General features: G+C 45.7%; 1 protein-coding gene across 2 annotated transcripts in view; it reads right to left on the bottom strand.

Annotated features, from left to right (window-relative positions):
• LOC106812438 (SNF-related serine/threonine-protein kinase-like) overlaps positions 1-22,211 on the bottom strand; it is a 55,974-nt gene that overhangs the window by 16,881 nt on the left and 16,882 nt on the right. For both annotated transcript variants that reach the window (XM_014816323.1, XM_014816322.1), the window contains exon 3: positions 16,617-16,829. In XM_014816323.1, coding sequence (XP_014671809.1) covers positions 16,617-16,829 — 213 coding nt within the window. The remainder of the gene's footprint in view (positions 1-16,616; positions 16,830-22,211) is intronic.

Genomic DNA, 22,211 nt, shown 5'->3' with positions numbered 1-22,211 from the left:
ATTGCTTAGGATCAGTCTCGATTGCTTGTCGATTGCTTAGGATCAGTCTCGATTGCTTGTCGATTGATAAGCAATCGACAAGCAATCGATGTGTTCGATCGCTTGTGGATTGCTTAAATTTTTGTAAGGGACAGTAAAACCCATGTAAATAAAAAAATTAAACTAGAAGTAAACGTTATAACCTCGTAAAAGTGGTGAAACTACAAAAACGAGTACCATGCACGCTCATGCTCTCTGAAAGAAAATGCCAACTCGAAATTATGTTCAACCACGGTTTTGCCAATTACTGGGTTCTATCCATTAGTTAAATCAATTAATCGATAAATTAATTAGTGCATAGCCTAAAGAAAAACATTAACGTTTTTCCGGTAGGATTCAAGTAGGAATTAGTCAGCTTTACCTTGTCTCTCTCTTACACTTACAGTACAATATCTGAGATAACACGTACCACACGCGTTACACCCGAACCGAGAAACATTGATAAACAAGAGCGTATTAAGTATGTACATACTTAATATATGTACATACTTAATACATGTACATATTTAATACGCTCTTGCTTGATACACACTGGTCTATAGGGGGGAAAAGAGCTTGCTTGTACAGTAGTAGCACATTAGAAATACACGAATGTTCGCGTGCACGCCTGCTAATATATCTCAGCCTGGTTATCGTTACACACAACCCTCTTCCTACACAAGCATCGCTTTTCACCGCAAACTGCGTATTTGCATGTCAATGCGTGCGTCTCTCATCCCGCCATGATCGACTACCTACCGGGATAGAATTTCATCACAAATAACACGACCACGGAACTCTCCCGAGTGTAGGAACGACAGCGGGCACGCGCTATGCTGCTATATATACGAATTCGCTACATGCACCCCATAATGAAGTTCTTAATACGCTGACACGGATGCGGCAGGGTTCTATATAGCGACCGCCCGCTGCACATGCAAGGCATTCCCGCGTAATGGGATTACATGGATATAGGCACACGGGATGTGCGTGCGTGCGTGCGTGCGAGCGTAAGTGTGTGCATGCGTGCATGCGGGTTGAGAGCCTACGTGTGCTATAGCTGCCCTACAGCATTCGCCAACATCATCCCCCGCAACCGAGTTACTGAAGAGGAGAGGGGGCAGCCGCCCGTCCACCCGCCCAGCCTCACACTGACAGCACGCTGGCTTAAAAAAACAGTTAAAGGCTGCTCCAGCTATCCCGAACCAGCTCCAGCTCCAACTCTCCCGAACTATGAAGTAATTATTAAATCGCGATTCCGTTTCTTCCTTAAAATGTTTTGCTAACCTTGTAAGCACACATATTGGATGCCGCCCAACTTCGCTATGTAAGCACGCGCCTACTCTCCCGCACGCATATCTCTTGCAGCATCCACCCACGCCACCCGCCTGCACACCTTACATAGCCACCCTGCAGCATCCACCCACGCCACCCGCCTGCACACCTTACATAGCCACCCTGCAGCACCACGCCACGGCCACCCAGCCGCCGCACACCTTAGCATAGCCCACCCCATGTACATTACCACCCACGCACCCCCACCGCACACCTTACCTATCGCCACCCTGTACATCCCCCACAAGCACCACTACGCGCACCCTTACATAGCCACGCCTGTATGCTCCCCCACCAGCACCCACCCGCTACACTTACATAGCCGCCCTGTATTGCGATCCACCCACGCACCTGCCACCGGTTAGTACCGCACAACCTTACATAGCCTCCCATGCAGGCATCCAAACGCACCGCCACCGCACCCGCCATCTTAGCTATAGGCCACCCTGTAGGCATCCACCCACGCCACCACACCGCACACCTACATAGCCACCTCCCGTAGGCATCCACCACGCCACCACATCCGCAACCTTACATAGGCCTCCCATGCAGCATCCGCACCCAAGCAGCCACCACCCGCACACCTTACATAGCCACCACCCTGCAGCATCCCACCCCCGCCAGCATCCGCATCACCTTAATGCCACCCTGCAGGACAAATTCCATCCACGCCACCCACAGTGCCGCACACCTTATCATAGCCACCCTGTAGCATCCACCCCTGCCACACGCACCCGCACACCTTAAGCATAGCCACCCTGTAGCACCCACCCAACGCCACCCGCCCGCCACCTTACATAGCACGCCTGTATGGCATCCACCCTAGTCCACCCACCTGTACACGCTTATCAAAATAGCCACCTTCTGCATCGCATCCACCCAGCCACCGCGCCCGCACAACGCTTACATACCACCACCTGTAGCAATCCACCCACGCCACCACCTGTACACCCTTAGATAGCCACCCTGCAGCATCCATCCACGGGCCACCACCGAAACCGCTATACTAGCCAGCCCTGTAGCATCCACCCACGCCCCACCGCACACACCTTACATAGCCACTGTAGCATCCCACCGCACGGGCACCACCCACATCTGCACACCTACATAGGCCACCGCTGCAGCAATCATCCACGCCACCCACCCGCACACCTTACATAGCCACCCTGATAGCATCCACGCACAGCCACCCAGCTCGCACACCTTACATAGGCCACCCTGTAGCATCCCCACAGCCACGCCACCACGACGCACACCTTACATAGGCCACAACTGTAGCATGCCACGCCACGCAACCCGCTCCGCACACCTTACATAGCCACCCTGTAGGCATCCACCCACGCACCACACGACCGCACACCTTAACAATAAGCCACTACTGTACGCATCCACCCACGCGCACCGCACCCGCAACCTTACATAGCCACCCTGTAGCATGCCACCCACGCCACCCACCCGCACACCTCTTACATATGCCACCCTGCAGCATCTACCCCGGCACCCACCTGCCACACTCTTACATAGCCACCCCTGTAGCATCCACGCCACGCCACTCACCGCACACGCTAACATAGCCACCCTGTAGCATCTACCCACGCCACCCACGCCACACCTTACATAGTCCACGCGCTAGTAGCCATCCACCACGGCAACCACACCGCACACCTTACATAGCCATCCTTGTAGCATCCACCCACCCACCCCACCACCACGACACCTTGCATAGCCACCCTGCAGGCATCCAACCCACAGCCACCCACCCGCACGACGCTTACATAGCCACCCTCTATCATCTACCCACGCCAACCCCACCCGACCGCGACACCTTACAATGCCACCCTGCAGCATCCACCCAACGCCAACCTCACGCCGCACACCTTAAGCATAGGCCACCTGCAGCATCCAGCCCACGGCCACCCACAGCGCACCTTACATAGCCGATCCCTGTAGCATCCACCCACGCCACCCACCCGCAACACTTACATAGCCACCTGTAGGCATCCACCCACGCGCATCCCACGATTAAGAGGTGTACCGCACACCTACATAGCCACCCTGCAGCATCCACCCACGCCACCCACACCGCACACGCTTACATAGCCACCCTCTGTAAGCATCCACCGCCACTTGCCACCCACGTCCGCACACTCTACATAGCCAAACCTGCAGCAATACCCCACGCCACAGCCCACTAACCGCACCTTACATAGCCAGCCCTGTAGCATCCACCCCAACCCCCCACGCCGCCAACCTTAATAGCCACCTGTATGAATCCACCCACGCCACCTCACGTCCACACACGCTTACATAGGCCACCCTGTAGCATCTACCGACGGCCACCCCACACCACACAGTCCTTACATAGCCACCCTGCAGGCAGTCCTACCCACGCCACCCACCTGTACACCTTACATAGCCACCCTGTAGCATCGCACCGCAGCCCCAACTTCTGACGATGCGCACACCTTACATAGCCACCCTGTAGCATCCACCACGCCAGCCCACCGCACACCTTACATAGCCACCTGCAGCATCGCGACCCAAAGCCACCCCGCCGCGCAACCTTACATAGGCCACCCTGCAGCAATCCACCCACGCCACCCAGGCCCACACGGTCTTACGTAACATAGGCCACCTGCAGCATGCAGCACGCCACGTGGCCCACCCACCCGCATCACCTTACATATGCCACCCTGTAGCATCCACTCCACGCCACCCCCGCACACCTTAGCATAGGCCACCCTGTAGCATCCACGCCACGGGCACCGATGCCACCACCGCACACCTTTACATAGCTACCCTGCAGACATGCCACGCCACCGCCACCCCACCCCGCACACCTTACATAGCCACCTGTAGCATCCACCCACGCCACCCACTCCGCACACCTTACCATACGCCACCCTGTAGCATCCACCACGAGGCCACCCACGGCCGACACCTTACATTACACGCGCTGTAGCATCCCCCCACTCACTGCCATCCCACCTGCACACCTTAACATAGCCACCCTGTAAGCATCCACCCACCGCCACGCCGCTCTGTAACACCTTACATAGCCACCTGTAGCATGCCACCCACAGCCACCACAGTCTGCAACACCTTACATAGCCACCCTGTAGCATCCCCCACGCCACCCCCCCGCACACCTTACATAGGCCACCCTGTAGCATCCACCCACAGACCCACCGCACACCTTACATAGCCACCCCCTGCAGGCATGCACCCACGCACCCACCTGCACAACCTTACATAGCCACCCTGTAGCATCTCACTCCACTGCCACCCACACTGCCAACCTTACATAGGCGCACCCTGTACATCCACTCCACGCGCACCCACCTGTCACCTTACATAGCCATCCCTGTAGCATCCCCCCACCGCCCAAGCCACTTGCACACCTTACATAGCCACCCTGCAGCATCCCCCACAGCCACCGCACAAGCCGCAACACCTTACATAGCCACCTGTAGCAATCCACCGCCACGCCATCCCGCGCTGTACACTTACATAGCCACCCTGGCAGCATCCACCCACGCCATCTCCGCACACCGCGACACCTTGCAATAGGCACCCCTGTTAGCATCCGACCCACAAGCCACCCACCACCGCACAACCTTACATAGCGGCACCCTGTAGCATCTACGCCACGCCACCCTACTGCACACGTACATAGCCACCTGTAGCATCCACTCCCACGCCCCCCACTTGGCTCGCACACCTTACATAGCCACGCCTGTAGCATTGCACTCGACCACCACCCCCGGGCCCACACCTTACGATAGGCCCACCTGCAGCATGCCAGCCCACGCCACCCACCTGTACACCTTACATTAGCCCACCCTGGTAGCATCCACCCACGCCAACCGCCACACGCGCACACCTTACATAGCCACCCTGTAGCATCCACCCAACCCACCACCCGTACACACTTACAAGCCACCCTGGTAGCATCCACCCACAGCACGCCCGCGCGCACACCTTACATAGGCCACCCTGTCAGCATACCACCCACAGCCACGACACCGCAGACCTTAACATAGCCACCCTGCAGCATCCACGCCACGCCAACCCACATCACCGCAACCTTACATAGCCGCCCTGTAGCATCCACGCCACCCACCCACCGCACACCTTACATAGCCGACCCTGTAGCAATCCCACCCCACGCCCCCACCCCACACCTTACCATAGCCACCCTGTTAGCATTCCACCCACGCCACCACGTGCTCCGTACACCTTACATAAGCCACCCAGGGCGGGGGGCCTGCAGCATCCACGCCACAGCCACCCACCGCACCACCTTACATAGCCACCCTGTAGCATCTACGCGCAACGCCACGCCACACCGCACAGCCTTACATAGCCACCCTGTAGCATCTTACGCCCAGCCACCCACAGGCCGCACACCTTACATAGCGCACCTGCAGCATCCACCCACGCCACCCACCGGCACACCTTAGCATAAGGCCACCCTGCAGGCATCCACACGCCAGCCACACGCCGCTACGACCTTACATAGCCACCCTGTAGCATCCACCCACGCCACCCACCCGCACACCTTACATAGCCACCCTGTAGCATCCACCCACGCCACCCACCCGCACACCCCACTCCTTTCTCCACCCATGCCACCCGCATGCACTAGCTCTTGCTCGGCCGCACGAGTGGCTCGAAATCGAGTTAGGGACGACGAAACTAGCACCCGACTTTTTGCTGACAACGCCGTCAATCGAGTGAGAGGGCGGCAGTGAATCTCCGCATAGACTAACCAACCATCGATTGCTCCCTGCATCCCCATCCTCCGATATGGCTGTGGGCTGTACTATACGCGGAAGCGTACGCAGCAGCAAATAGGCAGTTTTTGCTCGCGCTCGACGGACCAGCAACACAGGGAGCATTCTGTTCTAAGCTTTTACTTTTAGGGTTCGCGCAGCAAGCTGTGGGGCCAGATGGAGCGCAGATGCCTGTGGGCGATGCGATGCTACGCTTTTAGTTTGCGGCTGAAAACATTTTTTATGATATGTGGAGCGAGCTAATTTCTCCAACCACCACCGCATAGTCAGTCACACGCGCTCGCAAAGACGTACTCGAATATTTTTAGAATTGCTTTCACTACTATTTTTGGCGATATATTCAAGCAATTTTTGTTGAACGTACATTATTCTTACTCGTCAGGAATTTTGGTGCTTGCAAAAAATCAGGAATTCAAAAAATCTTCCCGAGAAAAATCTCCATAATAAAACCTGAAAAATCTCAAATCGCAAAACTCGTTCACAGACGAACTTCATTCTATCTGGGTGTGTATACACGATATCTTATTGCTGACATTTCACTACAACGCAACTTGTAATTCTATCCGCATACTATGCAGCTAACCGCACATTCTTTGTGAGAAAATTTAATTATAAATTTAATCTCGATAGCACCTAAGGATGCATATCACGCACTATACTCCATAAATCTCGCACGTGCCACGCATTTATAATTACGCATAACAATTAACGATGAGAAGGTTCATCCCCCCACCCCCACTCCCATTCAACGGACCATGGCATAGTCATACCTAGCTCTAGTACTATAGCCCGCTTACATTGACTGCCCCTGGCGGCAGCGGCAGTCAATGTAAGCGGGCTATAGTACTAGAGCTAAGTCATACCTTGTTGATGTGAAACCCACATACTGGGAAACGTGATAACACGTAGGTACTCAGTGACACGCGCACAACGTGACACAGAACTGAGAAACGCAGGACTGGGAAGATTGCCGACTGGGAAATGTGGGACTGGGTAGACTGCCGACTGGTAAGACTGCCGACTGGGAAATGTGGGACTGGGAAGACTGAGAAACGAGACTGAGGAATGGGATAAAACGTGCTCTGTGCCAACGCACACCGTCATAAGTGCTGATCACGATGTGTGAAACCCTCACGCGACTCTCCGTGAAGACACATCTCACGAATACAGGCATTACCCGGCCTGTCAGCGACACACAGTATACTCCAGTATCACTTTCCTTATTACTTCACTGCGGCAAATTTGCATCCACAACGTCCCGCGTGCGTGATTTTTATTCCCACTCAGATAGTGGCATTAATTTGCATAAGCGGCGCTGATTGGCTGTTGCCATGGCGCTAAACAAAAAATATAATTAAAAAAATTTCATTACGGATTTTCATTAATAAAAACGAGAGCAATAGCACATACTGTATATAGTATGATACTGTTACGTAGTACTGACTGTGATAATGGGTTCATAAATCTTCATAACTCGCCGCGCGCGAAACCGCCAGCCAATCAGCGCCGCTTATACAAATTAATGCCACTATCCGAGTGGGGAAAAAAATCACGCGTCCCGCGTACGCTACTCGCAGTCCCCCTACGTCTCCTTCGTGGGGAAAACCCATCCTCCACGTAGAAAGCTCGACTCTGGTGAACACTAGTTTAATTGGTCTAATTGGTCTAATTGGTCTAATTGGTCTAATTAGTCAATGACACACCGTTCATTTCTATCGCCGTGGTATCACTGTATGGGTGACCTTTAAATTGACTACGTCACGAATTTTCTATGGTGTATATATGTAAAAATTTTGTTGCCACTTTTTAAATTAAAAGTAAGTACTAACGGGACTAAACGTATCGTCAAATTCTTACCTGATAAGATTGTTTCTCAACTAGTTAAAAAATCTAAAAAACCTGGACGATTTGATATTATGATCCTGACATTAATTGCTTGCTATGGGCTATGTATGAGTCACGTGTGTATTACATTTATGTTTACATCGAACGATATAGTAAAATAGGAAATATAATCAGGAGTAGATAATAGGGAATTCCCTATTATCTACTCCTGATATAATGCAGCAATTTAACCATAAAAAGTGAACAGAATTACTTACATTTTGTGAAAAAGTGGAAATATTTTTTGTACTTTTACTATTTATGGTGACGTAATCACTTTAACTGTTGCACTCGTCACACGTTATATGTTGGTACACGCTCGCTACATCACTGTTCACCATTACTCCGATCGACAAGTTTCTAGATGGTGTTACCCTGGTTGGATTAGAGTAACGGGAAGATAAACCTCTTATAGCATGGCAGTCCAGCGTTCCCTATAGTTGTTTAAATTCATATGTAGTTTCTAGACCGATAGAAAGCGTCTCGAGTCATCTAAAGTTATTTCTTAGCAATCTGAAATGTCGCTGTCAGAACAGTTAGAAAACGCAACAGGCCGGTCGTCCGAACTGTCACGTTAGGCAAACTGAAGATTTATTACCGAGCTAAACTAACTGTTCGTACGTATCGTGGCGTGCCTACGCACTGCTATTGTAATGGCTTGGTGAATGCTGGCGCAATTCTATGTCTGTTTTTCCCCCGAAAGCTTGCAAAAAGTCAGACGAGCTTAGAATAACTATAGAACTATGAAAAACACATAGAAACTGTAAATGTACGAGAAGCAAGCAGGAAAGATGATATTAAAATTACACTCATTTGAAATAAACCTGTCCGTATAAAGCCATTATGTTTCTATTCCACACTGCGGATGCTAGCGGCATTATGTTATTTACAAAACCTGTAGCCATTCAGTCACAATCTGCTGGCCTGTGTGTGCGTGTACGCGCGCGCGTGCTTTTACATACGTGCGTGCGTGCGTGTCAATATACGTGCGTGCGCGTCCATATACGTGAGCGTGCGTGCCTATATGCGTGCGCGCGCGTGCTTACATGCGTGCGTGCGCGTACATATGCGTGAGCGCGCGTGCATGCGTGAGCGCGCGTGCATGCGTGAGCGCGCGTGCTTACATGCGTGCGTGCGTACATATATGCGTGCGCGTCCATACGCGTGCGTGCGCGCGTATCCATATACGTGCTTACATGAGCGCGTGCGTGCGTGTGCGTCCATATGTGTGAGCGCGCGTGCCTGCACACGTGCGTGCGTGTCCATATGCGTGCGTGTACGTCGGTGTATGTGAATGCTCGGCTTGAGTTAGGCAGGGAGACTATCTCGCCTGCAGCAAGGCTACTGCTGCCTGCTACTGTCTGCAGCGTGCGCGCGCACGCCCCCCGCAGCACTTCGCTCGGAATGTAAACACGTGCCAGATGAAAGCAAGGATGCTGCGTGCACGCACGGACAACTCACTTTCATAATAATAAACCGCACACGCACGCACATGCACGCACATGCCTGCACGCGCGCCGCCCCGCGCGTGCGTGCGCAGACCCATTGTCCGCACGCGGCTTCGCAAACGACTCGGCACACCCGCTATAACGCATACCGGGCCAGTGTGTTAGACACAGACCCGTCTACCCGTCTACCCGTCTTTTGGACGGCCTATTCTTGGATGAGATGGATGGAATTCGATAGAGACGGCATGAGGGCGGCCCAATTTTATATATTATACACCTTGTATAACTGACCACAGTGCTTATACGAATATGAAATCATATCAGTTTCCTGTCTTTTTGGCATTTCAGACAAAATTTCCTCGCAAATGACTCGGAAGGCTCGCTAATGCCCCCCCCCCCCTGAATCGCATAATTCAGCATGTTTAACGACAGATATTGAATTCGGTTAATTGTCTCCTCCCTCCCAACACACCGCGTCACCATCTCGGCAAAGAGGCATTTAATTCACGTTGTGCCAAAGGCCGCAGTTAATGCTCGAAGTCACTCTTGGCTAAGCTTTTCATCTTCAACAGCCCCTTGAGAATCACGACGACCTAGTAACTGTTCATTATTACGTACGCCAGCCTCTTATTACTAAGCTAGCAGTATTAAGCGAATTTTTTTTCCCCACTTGAGTTCCGGACCTTCATATCTGTCATATCATATCTGTCATATCATATCTGTCATTCATATCTGTCATATCATATCTGTCATATCATATCTGTCATTCATATCTGTCATTCATATCTGTCATATCATATCTGTCATTCATATCTGTCATATCATATCTGTCATTCATATCTGTCATATCATATCTGTCATTCATATCTGTCATATCATATCTGTCATTCATATCTGTCATATCAGTAAACACGCTGAATTAGACGATACAGCGTCAACATAAATCTTCTACACGGCCAGGCAGGCCACAGGCAGGCCACACGCGTAGCCACACTGAGAAATCTATTTAAAAAACACCGATATGTACTGCTGCTTGCAATACAAGTAAAACAACAACGTTCACGAATCAGTTCGTAAAACATCCATCGCGTAATAAATTCATATACCGTCAATTATTAACGTCTTTCTTTTTATCAAGTAAAATTAACGTTACCAAAGACCATTTGTGAACCAATCCGCTAACAATATTAATGTAATCACGAGCGTATAAATTCCTTTGTTGTACGCTCTTTTAAGCGCCTTTTTTAAGCGGCGTTTAAGACCCTTCTTTATACGCTCTTGATGTAATGGGTTTTTTCACCTCAACCCTCACTTCTTAACGATTTCTGGACGCGGTTTCTTACAAACTCGCTGCGATAAAATCTACCCACGAGTGGCATAACAGTTTATTGCAGCCTCTCTCTCTTTTCTCTCTTCTCTCGACTTCTTCTTCTCGGGTAACTACAGTACACTCGCTCTAGCCACTGCAGCACACAGGACCTGGCACGGTGGTTGGCTATCTCCACTATCAGTATCATATATACATATAATCAAGAGCAGATAAAGAAGGCTTCTTTATCTGCTCTTGATATAATATATCAAGATATATCTATATATGTTGCTCGACAGATGGTAGTAGGGCCTATTTCTTCTTTTTTTGGGCTGAGCAGTGAACTCTTCTCGTTAAGTGAACAACAAGTACAACAAACAGTAGCGTGCTAAAGCTGGCTTCAACTGCCAGGCAGGCACTACTACTAGACGTAGACTGTAATTTGCGATGCTAGCTTGGAGGTAAAGGGCAGTAGTTTCTCGGCAGGGCCCGATTTATTCCCGATGTCTACATGCAGCATTCATGCTTTCATCTCTAGCAAGCGAATTCACGACAGCGCTGGCTGACTCATAAATCTATAAATATATTCTTCAAAATCTGTTCAAAGCTGCTTCAATTCACTCGGGCGTGTAGCCCGCTAAGTAAGTTCGGTGCATATATAAATCTTTAGTGCAATGTGGCAACTAATAGAGAAATGAGGTTCAACAATAAATATCACCTCAACGATAATATAAAATTTTGCAAAAAAATAGTTCTGTTGCCTGAATCCACCTGTTCGAATCGACTGTAATGAGTGTCTGTAAGTAAGCTCTCTAAGAGCTAGCTATTAAATACAGCTCCAGCAAAAACAGTAGCAAATACTACTGCACACGAAAACTTATACTATATAAGAACTGCACTATAGAATCCCCCAACCTACGGCAGCATGCATGGCCTACATAGACATATCGTACACGATAATATGTACAGCCTTCATATACGCTTCATATTCGCTACGTATACGCTACATATTCGCTACGTATACGCTACATATACGCTACATATACGTTTCATATTCGCTAACTATACGCTACATATTCGCTACATATACGCTTCATATTCGCTACGTATACGCTACATATACGCTACATGTTCGCTACATATACGCTTCATATTCGCTATACATATACGCTACATATTCGCTACATATACGCTACATATACGCTACATATACGCTACATATACGCTACATATACGCTACATATACGCTACATGTTCGCTACATATACGCTACATATACGCTACGTATACGCTTCATATTCGCTAAATATACGCTACATATACGCTTCATATTCGCTACATATACGCTTTATATATGCTACATATTCGCTACATATTCGCTACGTATACGCTACATATTCGCTACATATACGCTACATATACGCTACGTATGCGCTACATATACGCTACATATACGCTTCATATTTGCTACATGTTCGCTACATATTCGCTACATATACGCTACATATTCGCTACATATACGCTACATGTTCGCTACATATACGCTACACATACGCTACGTATTCGCTACATATTCCCTTCACATTCGTATACGCTTCATATAAGTACAGCCTTTGGCAATGATCAAGCGTTCTACATAGCTTACAGAAGAAGCCACTAGTTCCAATCTGTCCTAATTCTGTATAGATTAGAGAAATAAGAGGGAAATTCTCGGTTGGATGGCGGTCATGGGTGGGGAAACACATTTCATCATCACTCTGAGAGACGGAGGGTTCTGCCGGTTGCCAATTTAGAATTGTGGCAAAAAGAAGTCGGGAAGCACGCATGAGTGAGACTGATTCATCGATGGTGTGTTGAACCGCTACTGCTGATGCGGTGCTCATACATAACGGGAGTAGAAACGAGAGAGAGCGAGAGAGAGCGAGGGGGGGAAAGAAGGAAGAAAGAAATGAGGAGAGAGAGAAATAGAGAAAGGCGCGTAGAGAAGAGAGAAAAGGGGTAGAGAAAGAGAGAGAGAGAGAGAGAGCGAGAGAGAGAGAGGAGAGAGAGAGAGAGAGAGAGGGAGAGAGGGACGAGAGAGAGAGAGAGAGAAGAGACAGACGAGAAGAGAGAGAGAGGAGAGAGAGAGAGAGAGAGAGAGAAAGAGAGAAGCGGGGTAGAGAAGAGAGCAGAGAAGAGAGAGCGAGAGGCGAGAGACTGAGAGCAGAGAGCAGAGGAGAGAGAGAGAGAGAGAGAGAGAAATATGTTAACTCGCTGTGTATGTGCATGCTGTACATGTGATTAGCTGATGGTTGAGCGCGGGGTGGCTCGTTTCCATGGAAGCCTACTGCTTCCTACGATAAGAACTTTACTGTTGATGATTTGCGAATATTCTACTCCAAGACTGTGCATTGAAAATACCCGCAGACATCTGCTTAATGTTAATTACCTGTTAATTACTGCTTAATTACCTGCTAATTGTTAGACATTGTAGCAGAATTGTAGCTATACATTCTGGTGACATATGTGAAGTGCGTCGGAGGAGCCATCACGCGGGACTGCTTACATGAGGCATGCACCACCAAAACGGTTGCAGGCACCTCGGACCACGATGAAGCAAAACACAATCTGGTGCATCATGTCCCTGGCGTGGCGTAGAGCCGCTTACTGCATCCGATTCCGATTCATTGGCACTATTTTTTCATCCATTTTAATCCAACTTCATTAAATTATAGTATTGTAATTTACTCTTAATTTAATTAACATTCCTTACATTTCTCGAATTATCACCGAGACCACCAACGCGCTGTTTGAGTAGGGTGTGTGTGTGTGTGCGTGCGCGTGTGCGTGCGTGTGTGTGTACGTGTGCGTGTGTGGTTCCCAACTGCGGATAGGCTTCCTATAGAAGGCTTATCTTCTCTAGCCTGGAGGAACAAACAACGAGAAACTTTCTAAAGGTTGCGCTTGCCGCTAAACCAGCTCACACGAGGATATATAGTGATATTGTACACAAAATTCCACTACACGTATCATCTGGTAGTAGTATAAGCTATAAAACCTCACATTTCAGACACTTTACTGATGAGCTTATTGTTATATATTTATTAGGTTATATTTGCCCAATGACTCCAGACTGGTCGGAACGGTCAGACTGGTCAGAACGGTTCGGCAGATCAGTAGTTTAATACGCTATATATATATATATATATATAGCCATACACCACATGAATAATTTCTGCGTTTAGATGGTGTGTGGGAATAGATCGCCAACAGGGCATGTCAACAAATTGCTTTCTAATCTTCCGCAATCCAGCCCAGGGGGCACCGGTTGAAAGCACTTTGGATTGACTTGATGGCATTGCAAATACGCCAATCAATTCGTATCGGCCACAATTTCGTCAGTACCCACCAAGATAACCGATTATCACGTGGATATGTTCACTACGTTTACGAAAAAGGCGTGGAGAAGTGATTATACGTCTATGCTTTCTGTGTTCTTTTCTTCGTCAGTATTTCTCCCCCATTCTATTTTTTCTGTGTCTTGCGCCGCATGTGTTTCCGCACAGTGTCAACGCCACGGTTCGCCACAGTCAACGTTTCTTTAGCTAGCAAAACCAGCAGCAATGCAGGGGAACGCTCAGCACACTGATGCTGTGAGAGCTTTCAAGCAGGCACGTACGGCATCGGGTAACTCAGCATAATCAATGCTGTGTTACACACACACACGGCCGAACCCAATATATAACGCAGTGACCTCCGATCGACTCAAAGTCAAACACCGCTGTCAAGCCGCCACACACCACTCGATCGATCTCCACACGCCCAGCCTTACATCTTAGCCTTACATCTTAGCCTTACGTCTTTGCCTTACATCTTTGCTTTACATCTTAACCTGACATCGTAGCCTTACATCTTATCCTTACATATTAACCTGACATCTTATCCTTACATCTTAGCCTTACATCTCAGCCTTACATCTTAGCCTTACATCTTATACTTACATCTTTGCCTTACATCTTAGCCTTACATCTTATACTTACATCTTTGCCTTACATCTTAGGCCTTACATCTTTAGCCTTACATCTTTGCCTTACATCTTAGCCTTACATCTTTAGCCTTTTACATCTTATACTTACACTCTTAGCCCTTTACATCTTATACTTATCATCTTAGCCTTACCATTCTTATCCTTACATTCTTTAGCCCTTTACATCTCTAGCCGTACATCTCAGCCTTGACATCTTATATCCTTCATATTAACCTGGACAGCTTCAGCCTTACATATTAACCTGACATGATTAACCTGCGACATCTTATTCCGTACATATTAACCTGATCATACTTAGCCTTACAGAATTACCTGACATCTTATCCTTACTATTAACCAGACATCTTATCACGCACTACATATATAACCTAACATTCTTATTCCTTACATATTAACCAGAACATCTTATCCGATACCATATTAACCTAGACATCTTAGCCTTACATATTAACCTGACATCTTAAGCCTTACATATTAACCCTGACATATTAGCCTTTACATATTAACCCTGACATCTTTATCCGTACATCTTAGCCTTTACATATTACCTGACAGATTCTTAGCCTTACATATTAACCTGAACATCTTATCCGTACATATTAACCTGCATCTTAAGCCTTACATATTAACCGACATCTTAGCTTACATCTTAGCCTTTACATCTTATTCCTTACATTTAACCTGACATATTAGCCTTACATATTAACCTGACATCTTATCCGTTACATCTTAGCCTTACATATTAACCTGACATCTTCAGCCTTACATATTAACCTGACATTTATCCTTGACATATTAAACCTGAACATCTTATCCGTACATAATTAACCATGACATCTCTATCCTAACATATTAACCTGCACATCTTAGACCTTACATATTAACCTGCAACATTCTTTAGCCTTACATCTTAGCCTTACATCCTTATAACTTACATGATCTAACCTGACATATTAGCCATTACATATTAACCTGACAATCTTATCCGTACATCTTAGCCTTACATATTAACCTGAACATCTTATCCGTACATATTAACCTGACATCTTATCCTTACATATTAACACTGACATTCTTAGCCTTACGATATTAACCTGACATCTTATCCTTACATCTCAGCCTTAAATATTAACCTGGACCATCTTATCCGTACATTGTACCCTGACATCTTATCCGTCACATAATTAACCTGGACATCTTAATCCGTACATTCATTAACCTGACATCTTAGCCGTACATATTAACCTGACATCATTAGCCGTACATATTACACCTGAATCTTAGCGCGTACATATTAACCTTGACATCTTTATCCTTACATATTAACCTGACATCTTAGCCCTCATTTACAATATTAACCTGAATCTTTCCTTACAATCTCAGGCCTTAATATTAACACCTGACATCTTATCCGTACATTATTTAACCTAGACATCTTATCCGTACATATTAAAAAACAAACCTGGCACATACTTTTAAGCCGTACAATTATTAACCTGACCATCTTACTTCCAGTACATATTAACCTGACATCTTAGCTTACATTATTAACCTGACATCTTAGCCTCACATCAGCATCTACAATCTACATTATACACATAATATACATTTATACACATAAGGCCTATATAACTAGGAATAGACTCTCACACACACGCACGCACGCAACGCCACGCCACGCACGCACCGCGACGCACGCACGCACGCACGCACGCACACACACACATACACACAACACACACACACACACACACACACACACAGCACACACACACACACTACACACACGATCTACTTACTGTATAATCTCCTCCTTCTGCGCGATGTTGCCGTTGAGCATCTTCTGCACGATGAAAGCGTGGTCCTCCTCCGATATCTGCGCGCGCGCAATCAGCGGCATCTCCGCTCCCGCCCCGCTCAGCCCCGCGTCCGTAGCCAGCCACGCGTGAAGAGCGATCTGGTCCAGCGTGAGCCGCCGGCCCGGTTCCCTCACCAGCATCCGCGAGATGAGACTGAAACGAGACAAAGGATGAGAATTGAAACACGAGACGATGAAACGAGCGGATGAAGACGAAACGAAGACAAAGGATGAGCACTGAAACAAAAATCGAGATGAGACTTAAACGAGAGCCGAGATGAGGACTGAAACGAGAAGTCGAGACGAGACTGAAATGAAAGACGCGCAGAGAGACTCGAAACAGAGATCCGAAGATGAGACTGCAAACGAGACAAAGGGATGAGAGGAAACGAGACGCAGGAATGGAGATGTTGATAACGCAGACGATGAAACGAGGATGAGAGACTGAAACGAGACGGCGAGAATGATGACTGAAACGAGACGCGAGATGAGACTGCAAGAGACGCGAGACTGAACCTGAAACGAGAACGCCGAGATGAGACTGAAATGAGACGGCAGAGACTGAGACTTGAAACGAGAGCGGCGAGATGCAGACTGAAACGACGACACCGCGAGAGATGAGACCTGAAACAAAATGCGAGAATGAGACTGAAACGAGGACGCGAAGGATTAGACCTGAAACGAGACGAATGATGAGATTGGAACGAGACCGCGAGATGGACGACTGAAACGAGACAGCGTAGAACCGAGACTGAAATGAACGCGGGAGATCGAGACTGCAACGCAGACAAAGGGATGAGAATGAAACGAGACGCGTAAGGAATGAGATTGAAGACGATGACGAGGATGACTGAAACGAGCCGGAGATGAGACTGAAAAGAGACGGCAGATGAGACTGAAAACGAGACCGCGAGATGAGACTGAAACCGAGACCGGACGAGAGATCACGAGACCGAATAGAAAACGAGACGCGAGATGAGACTGAAACGAGACGCGAGATGAGACTAAAACGAGGACGCGAGATGAGACTGGAAACGCAGACGCGAGAATGGAGACTGAAACGAGACGTCGGAAGGGAGACTGGAAACGAGACGCGCAGATGAGACTGCTGAATACGAGACGCGAGACTGAGACGAAAACCGAGACTGCGAGATTGAGACTTGAACGAGACGGCGAGATGAGACTGGACGAAACCGAGGACGCACGTAGATGAGACTGAAACGAGGACGCGCTGAGATGAGACTGAAACGATGAACGCGAGATGAAGACTGAAACGAGACGGATGAACAGACGCATGAGACTGAAACGAGACGCGACGATGACACTGAAACGAGACGTCAGCGCCGAATGAATGAAGACTGAACCGAGATGAGGGACTGAACGAGAGCCCGAGATGAAATGAACGACGCTATGAGACGCAACGAGATGAGACTGAAGAGGCAGATATGAAATGCAGACGCGTGAGAATGGAGCGTGGGGACTGAAACGAGAGAGCCGAGATGAGACCCGATAACGCAGACAACGAGATTGAGACTGAAACGAGACGCGAGATGAACTAAAACGAGACAAAGGGATGAGATTGAAACGAGACGGCAAGCATTGAGACCAAAACGAGAACGCGAGATTGAGACTGAAACTGAGACGTGAGATGAGACTAAAGACGAGACGCCGAGATGAAATGAAACGAGACTGTGAGATGAGACCTCGTAAACGAGACGCATGATAGACTGAAACGAGACGCGAGATGAGCACTGAAAGCGAGACGCAGACGATTGAGACTGAAACGAGACGCGAGATGAGACTGAACACGAGCGACGCTGAGATGAGACTGAACGAGATGCGAGATTGACGACTGAAACGAGACGCGAGATGAGACTGAAAATGAGACGCGAGAGTGAGACTGAAAGAGGACGCGAGATGAGACTGAAACGAGATGCGAGATGAGACTGAAAACGAAGCAGCGAGATGAGACTGAAACGAGACGCGAGATGAGACTGAAACGAGACGCGAGATGAGACTGAAACGAGACGCGAGATGAGACTGAAACGAGACGCGAGATGAGACTGAAACGAGACTAGGGAAAGGCGACGGTCGCGGCATACAGTGATGACACCTGTATGTACCTGGATGTAGTGTCCGTCGTCTACAGACCTAATGCAGTGATGCGCCGTACTTGTAATTAAAAAGTGATGGATGACTGACCTGTGTCGCCCGGTTAGTGCACACAAAATTTGTCATTATTTGCCTCTGATATATATATATTATATATATATATATATATATATATATATATACATATACATCAGGAGTTAATAAAGACAAAGGAGTTTGACACGTATTTGGTACTGATTCCACTACATTTTGTCGTACGAGTTCGATGTGAATAAAAATACAAATGTATACAAACATGAGCTTCTTTTGTTCACTGGCCATTATTCTATCTTCCGGTAGTATTACAAACCGCGTAGTTTCTATCGTTTTGACATAAATCGTACTTTTGCACGACATGGTTTTCACGTTATTTACCGTCGTGTGGCATAGCCAAGCGGTAAATTCGCATACACAGCAACTGGAAGGAGGCGAGGTCTAGCCGAGTGGAGAAAATAAGTTACGTTGCACCCATGCTGGGTTTAAAAATTAAAACTATTTTAAAATTGAAACTATAGTTAGAATGCTTTGTTTTTATGGTCGAATCCCGCAGTTTTTTTAAACAAACGCTGCGCTGGTAAAATATCTGAACTACTTCACCCGCGGAGGAATGATGTGTATGAATCTTAGCGAGTAAATTGATGCTCCAGCTGATTGTAGCTTTTCGCACGTGTTTTGCATAGCAACCGTTACTATGCAATTGCAGGCAAACGCATGTGTTTACACCTTACTTATCATAACCATCTGTATGTGATAAAGGCGAGAGTTAACGTCGCTTGGCTTTGTTAGCCGAACAAAAACTTCTTCGCGTTGTCCATGCTGTAGATGTAATTCTTATTCTTGGACATTTGCTTTGACGCTTGACTCTAGTTCGACCACATCGATCGCATTTACTTTGTCCTCTACTTCACCTATCTCTAGTGCCGTTAACGGTCTTGTAGCAATACACCGTTTGCACCTGCGGTCGATCCTACGTTCAGATGTTTTTGAAGAATTTCTACGTGCATGAACTTTATCTGCCATTTTTGAACTGCAAGGCTGCGAGCTACGAGAAAATTTCTCACGAGATAACGTACGGGAGACGCGATCCCTGTCGCGCCTCCTTCCAGTTGCTGTGTATGCGAATTTACCGCTTGGCTATGCCACACGACCGTAAATAACGTAAAAACCATGTCGTGCAAAAGTACGATTTATGTCAAAACGTAGGAAGCTACGCGGTTTGTAATACTACCGGAAGATAGAATAAGGACCAGTGAACAAAAGAAGCTCATGTTTGTATACATTTGTATTTTTATTCACATTGAACTTGTACGACAAAATGATTAGTGAATCAGTTTATTAAATTACTTGTCAAACTCCTTTGTCTTTATTAAAGCTCCTGCATATACATAATACATACATACATACATACATACATTACATTACATACATACATACATTACATACATACATACATTACATACATACATACATACATTACATGACATACATTAGCATAGCATACATACATACATACATACATACATACGATACATACATACATACATAGCATACATACATTACATACTACATACATTACATACATACATACATAACATTACATACATACATAACATACATACATACATAGCATAGCATCATACATACATACATTACATACATACATACATACATAACCATACATACATTACATGACAGTACATACATACATACATACATACCATACATACATACATACATACATACATACATACATACATACATACATAATACATCATAATACATAATACATACATACATACAACATACATACATAAACATTACATACATACATACATACATACATTACATACATAATGACATACATACATACATTACCATACATACATTAATACATAACATACATACATACATACATACATAACATACATACATACATACATACATACATACATACATTACATACATACAACATACATACATACATACATAGCATACATTAACATACATACATACATACATGACATACTACATACATACATACATACATACATAATACATACATACATACATTACATACATACATACATACCATTACATACATTACATACAGTACAGTACATACATACATACATACATACATACATACATACATACATACATACATACATACAGACACTTACATCATACATTAGCATACATACATACATACATACATAAGCATAGCATAACATACATACATACATACATTACATACTACATACATACATACATACATACATTACATACATACATACATACATTACTACATACATACATACATACATACATAGCATACATACATACATACATACATACATACATACATACATACATACATACATAATACATACAATAACATACATTACATACATACATACATACATACATACATACATACATACATACATACATAACATAATACAACATACATACATACATACATACATTACATACATACATACATACATACATACATTAGCATACATACATAACATACATACATACTACCATGACTACATACATACATACATACAGTACATACATAATACATACATACATACATACATACATTACATACATACATACATACATACATACATACATACATACATACATACATTAACATACATACATACATACATACATTACATACATACATATCATACATACATACATACATACATACATACATACATACATTACATACATCATACATACATACATACATACATAGCATACATTACATACATACATAACATTACATACATACATACATACATACATACATACATACATACATACATTACTACATACATACATACATACATTACATACATACATACATACTACATACATACATACATACATTAACATACATACATACATACATACATTACATACAGTACATACATACATACATACATATAATACATACATACATACATACATACATACATACATACATACATACATACATACATACAATACATTACATACATACATGACATAACATACATACATACATACATACATACATACATACAATACATACATACATTACATACATACGAATACATACATACATAACATACAACATACCATACATTACATACATACATACAACATACATACATACATACATACATACATACTACATACATACATTAATACATACATACATACATACAACATACTACATACATACATACATACATTACATACATACATACATAGCATACATACATACATACATACATAACATACATACAAGCATACATACATAACATACATACATACATACATTACATACATACTACATACACACATACATACCATACCATCACAT

This window comes from Priapulus caudatus, unplaced genomic scaffold (assembly GCF_000485595.1).
Source record: "Priapulus caudatus unplaced genomic scaffold, Priapulus_caudatus-5.0.1 Scaffold648, whole genome shotgun sequence".
Classification (NCBI taxonomy): domain Eukaryota; kingdom Metazoa; phylum Priapulida; class Priapulimorpha; order Priapulimorphida; family Priapulidae; genus Priapulus; species Priapulus caudatus.
The sequence above is the reverse complement of the archived record's forward strand: the minus strand, read 5'-3'. Positions and strand labels throughout refer to the sequence as shown.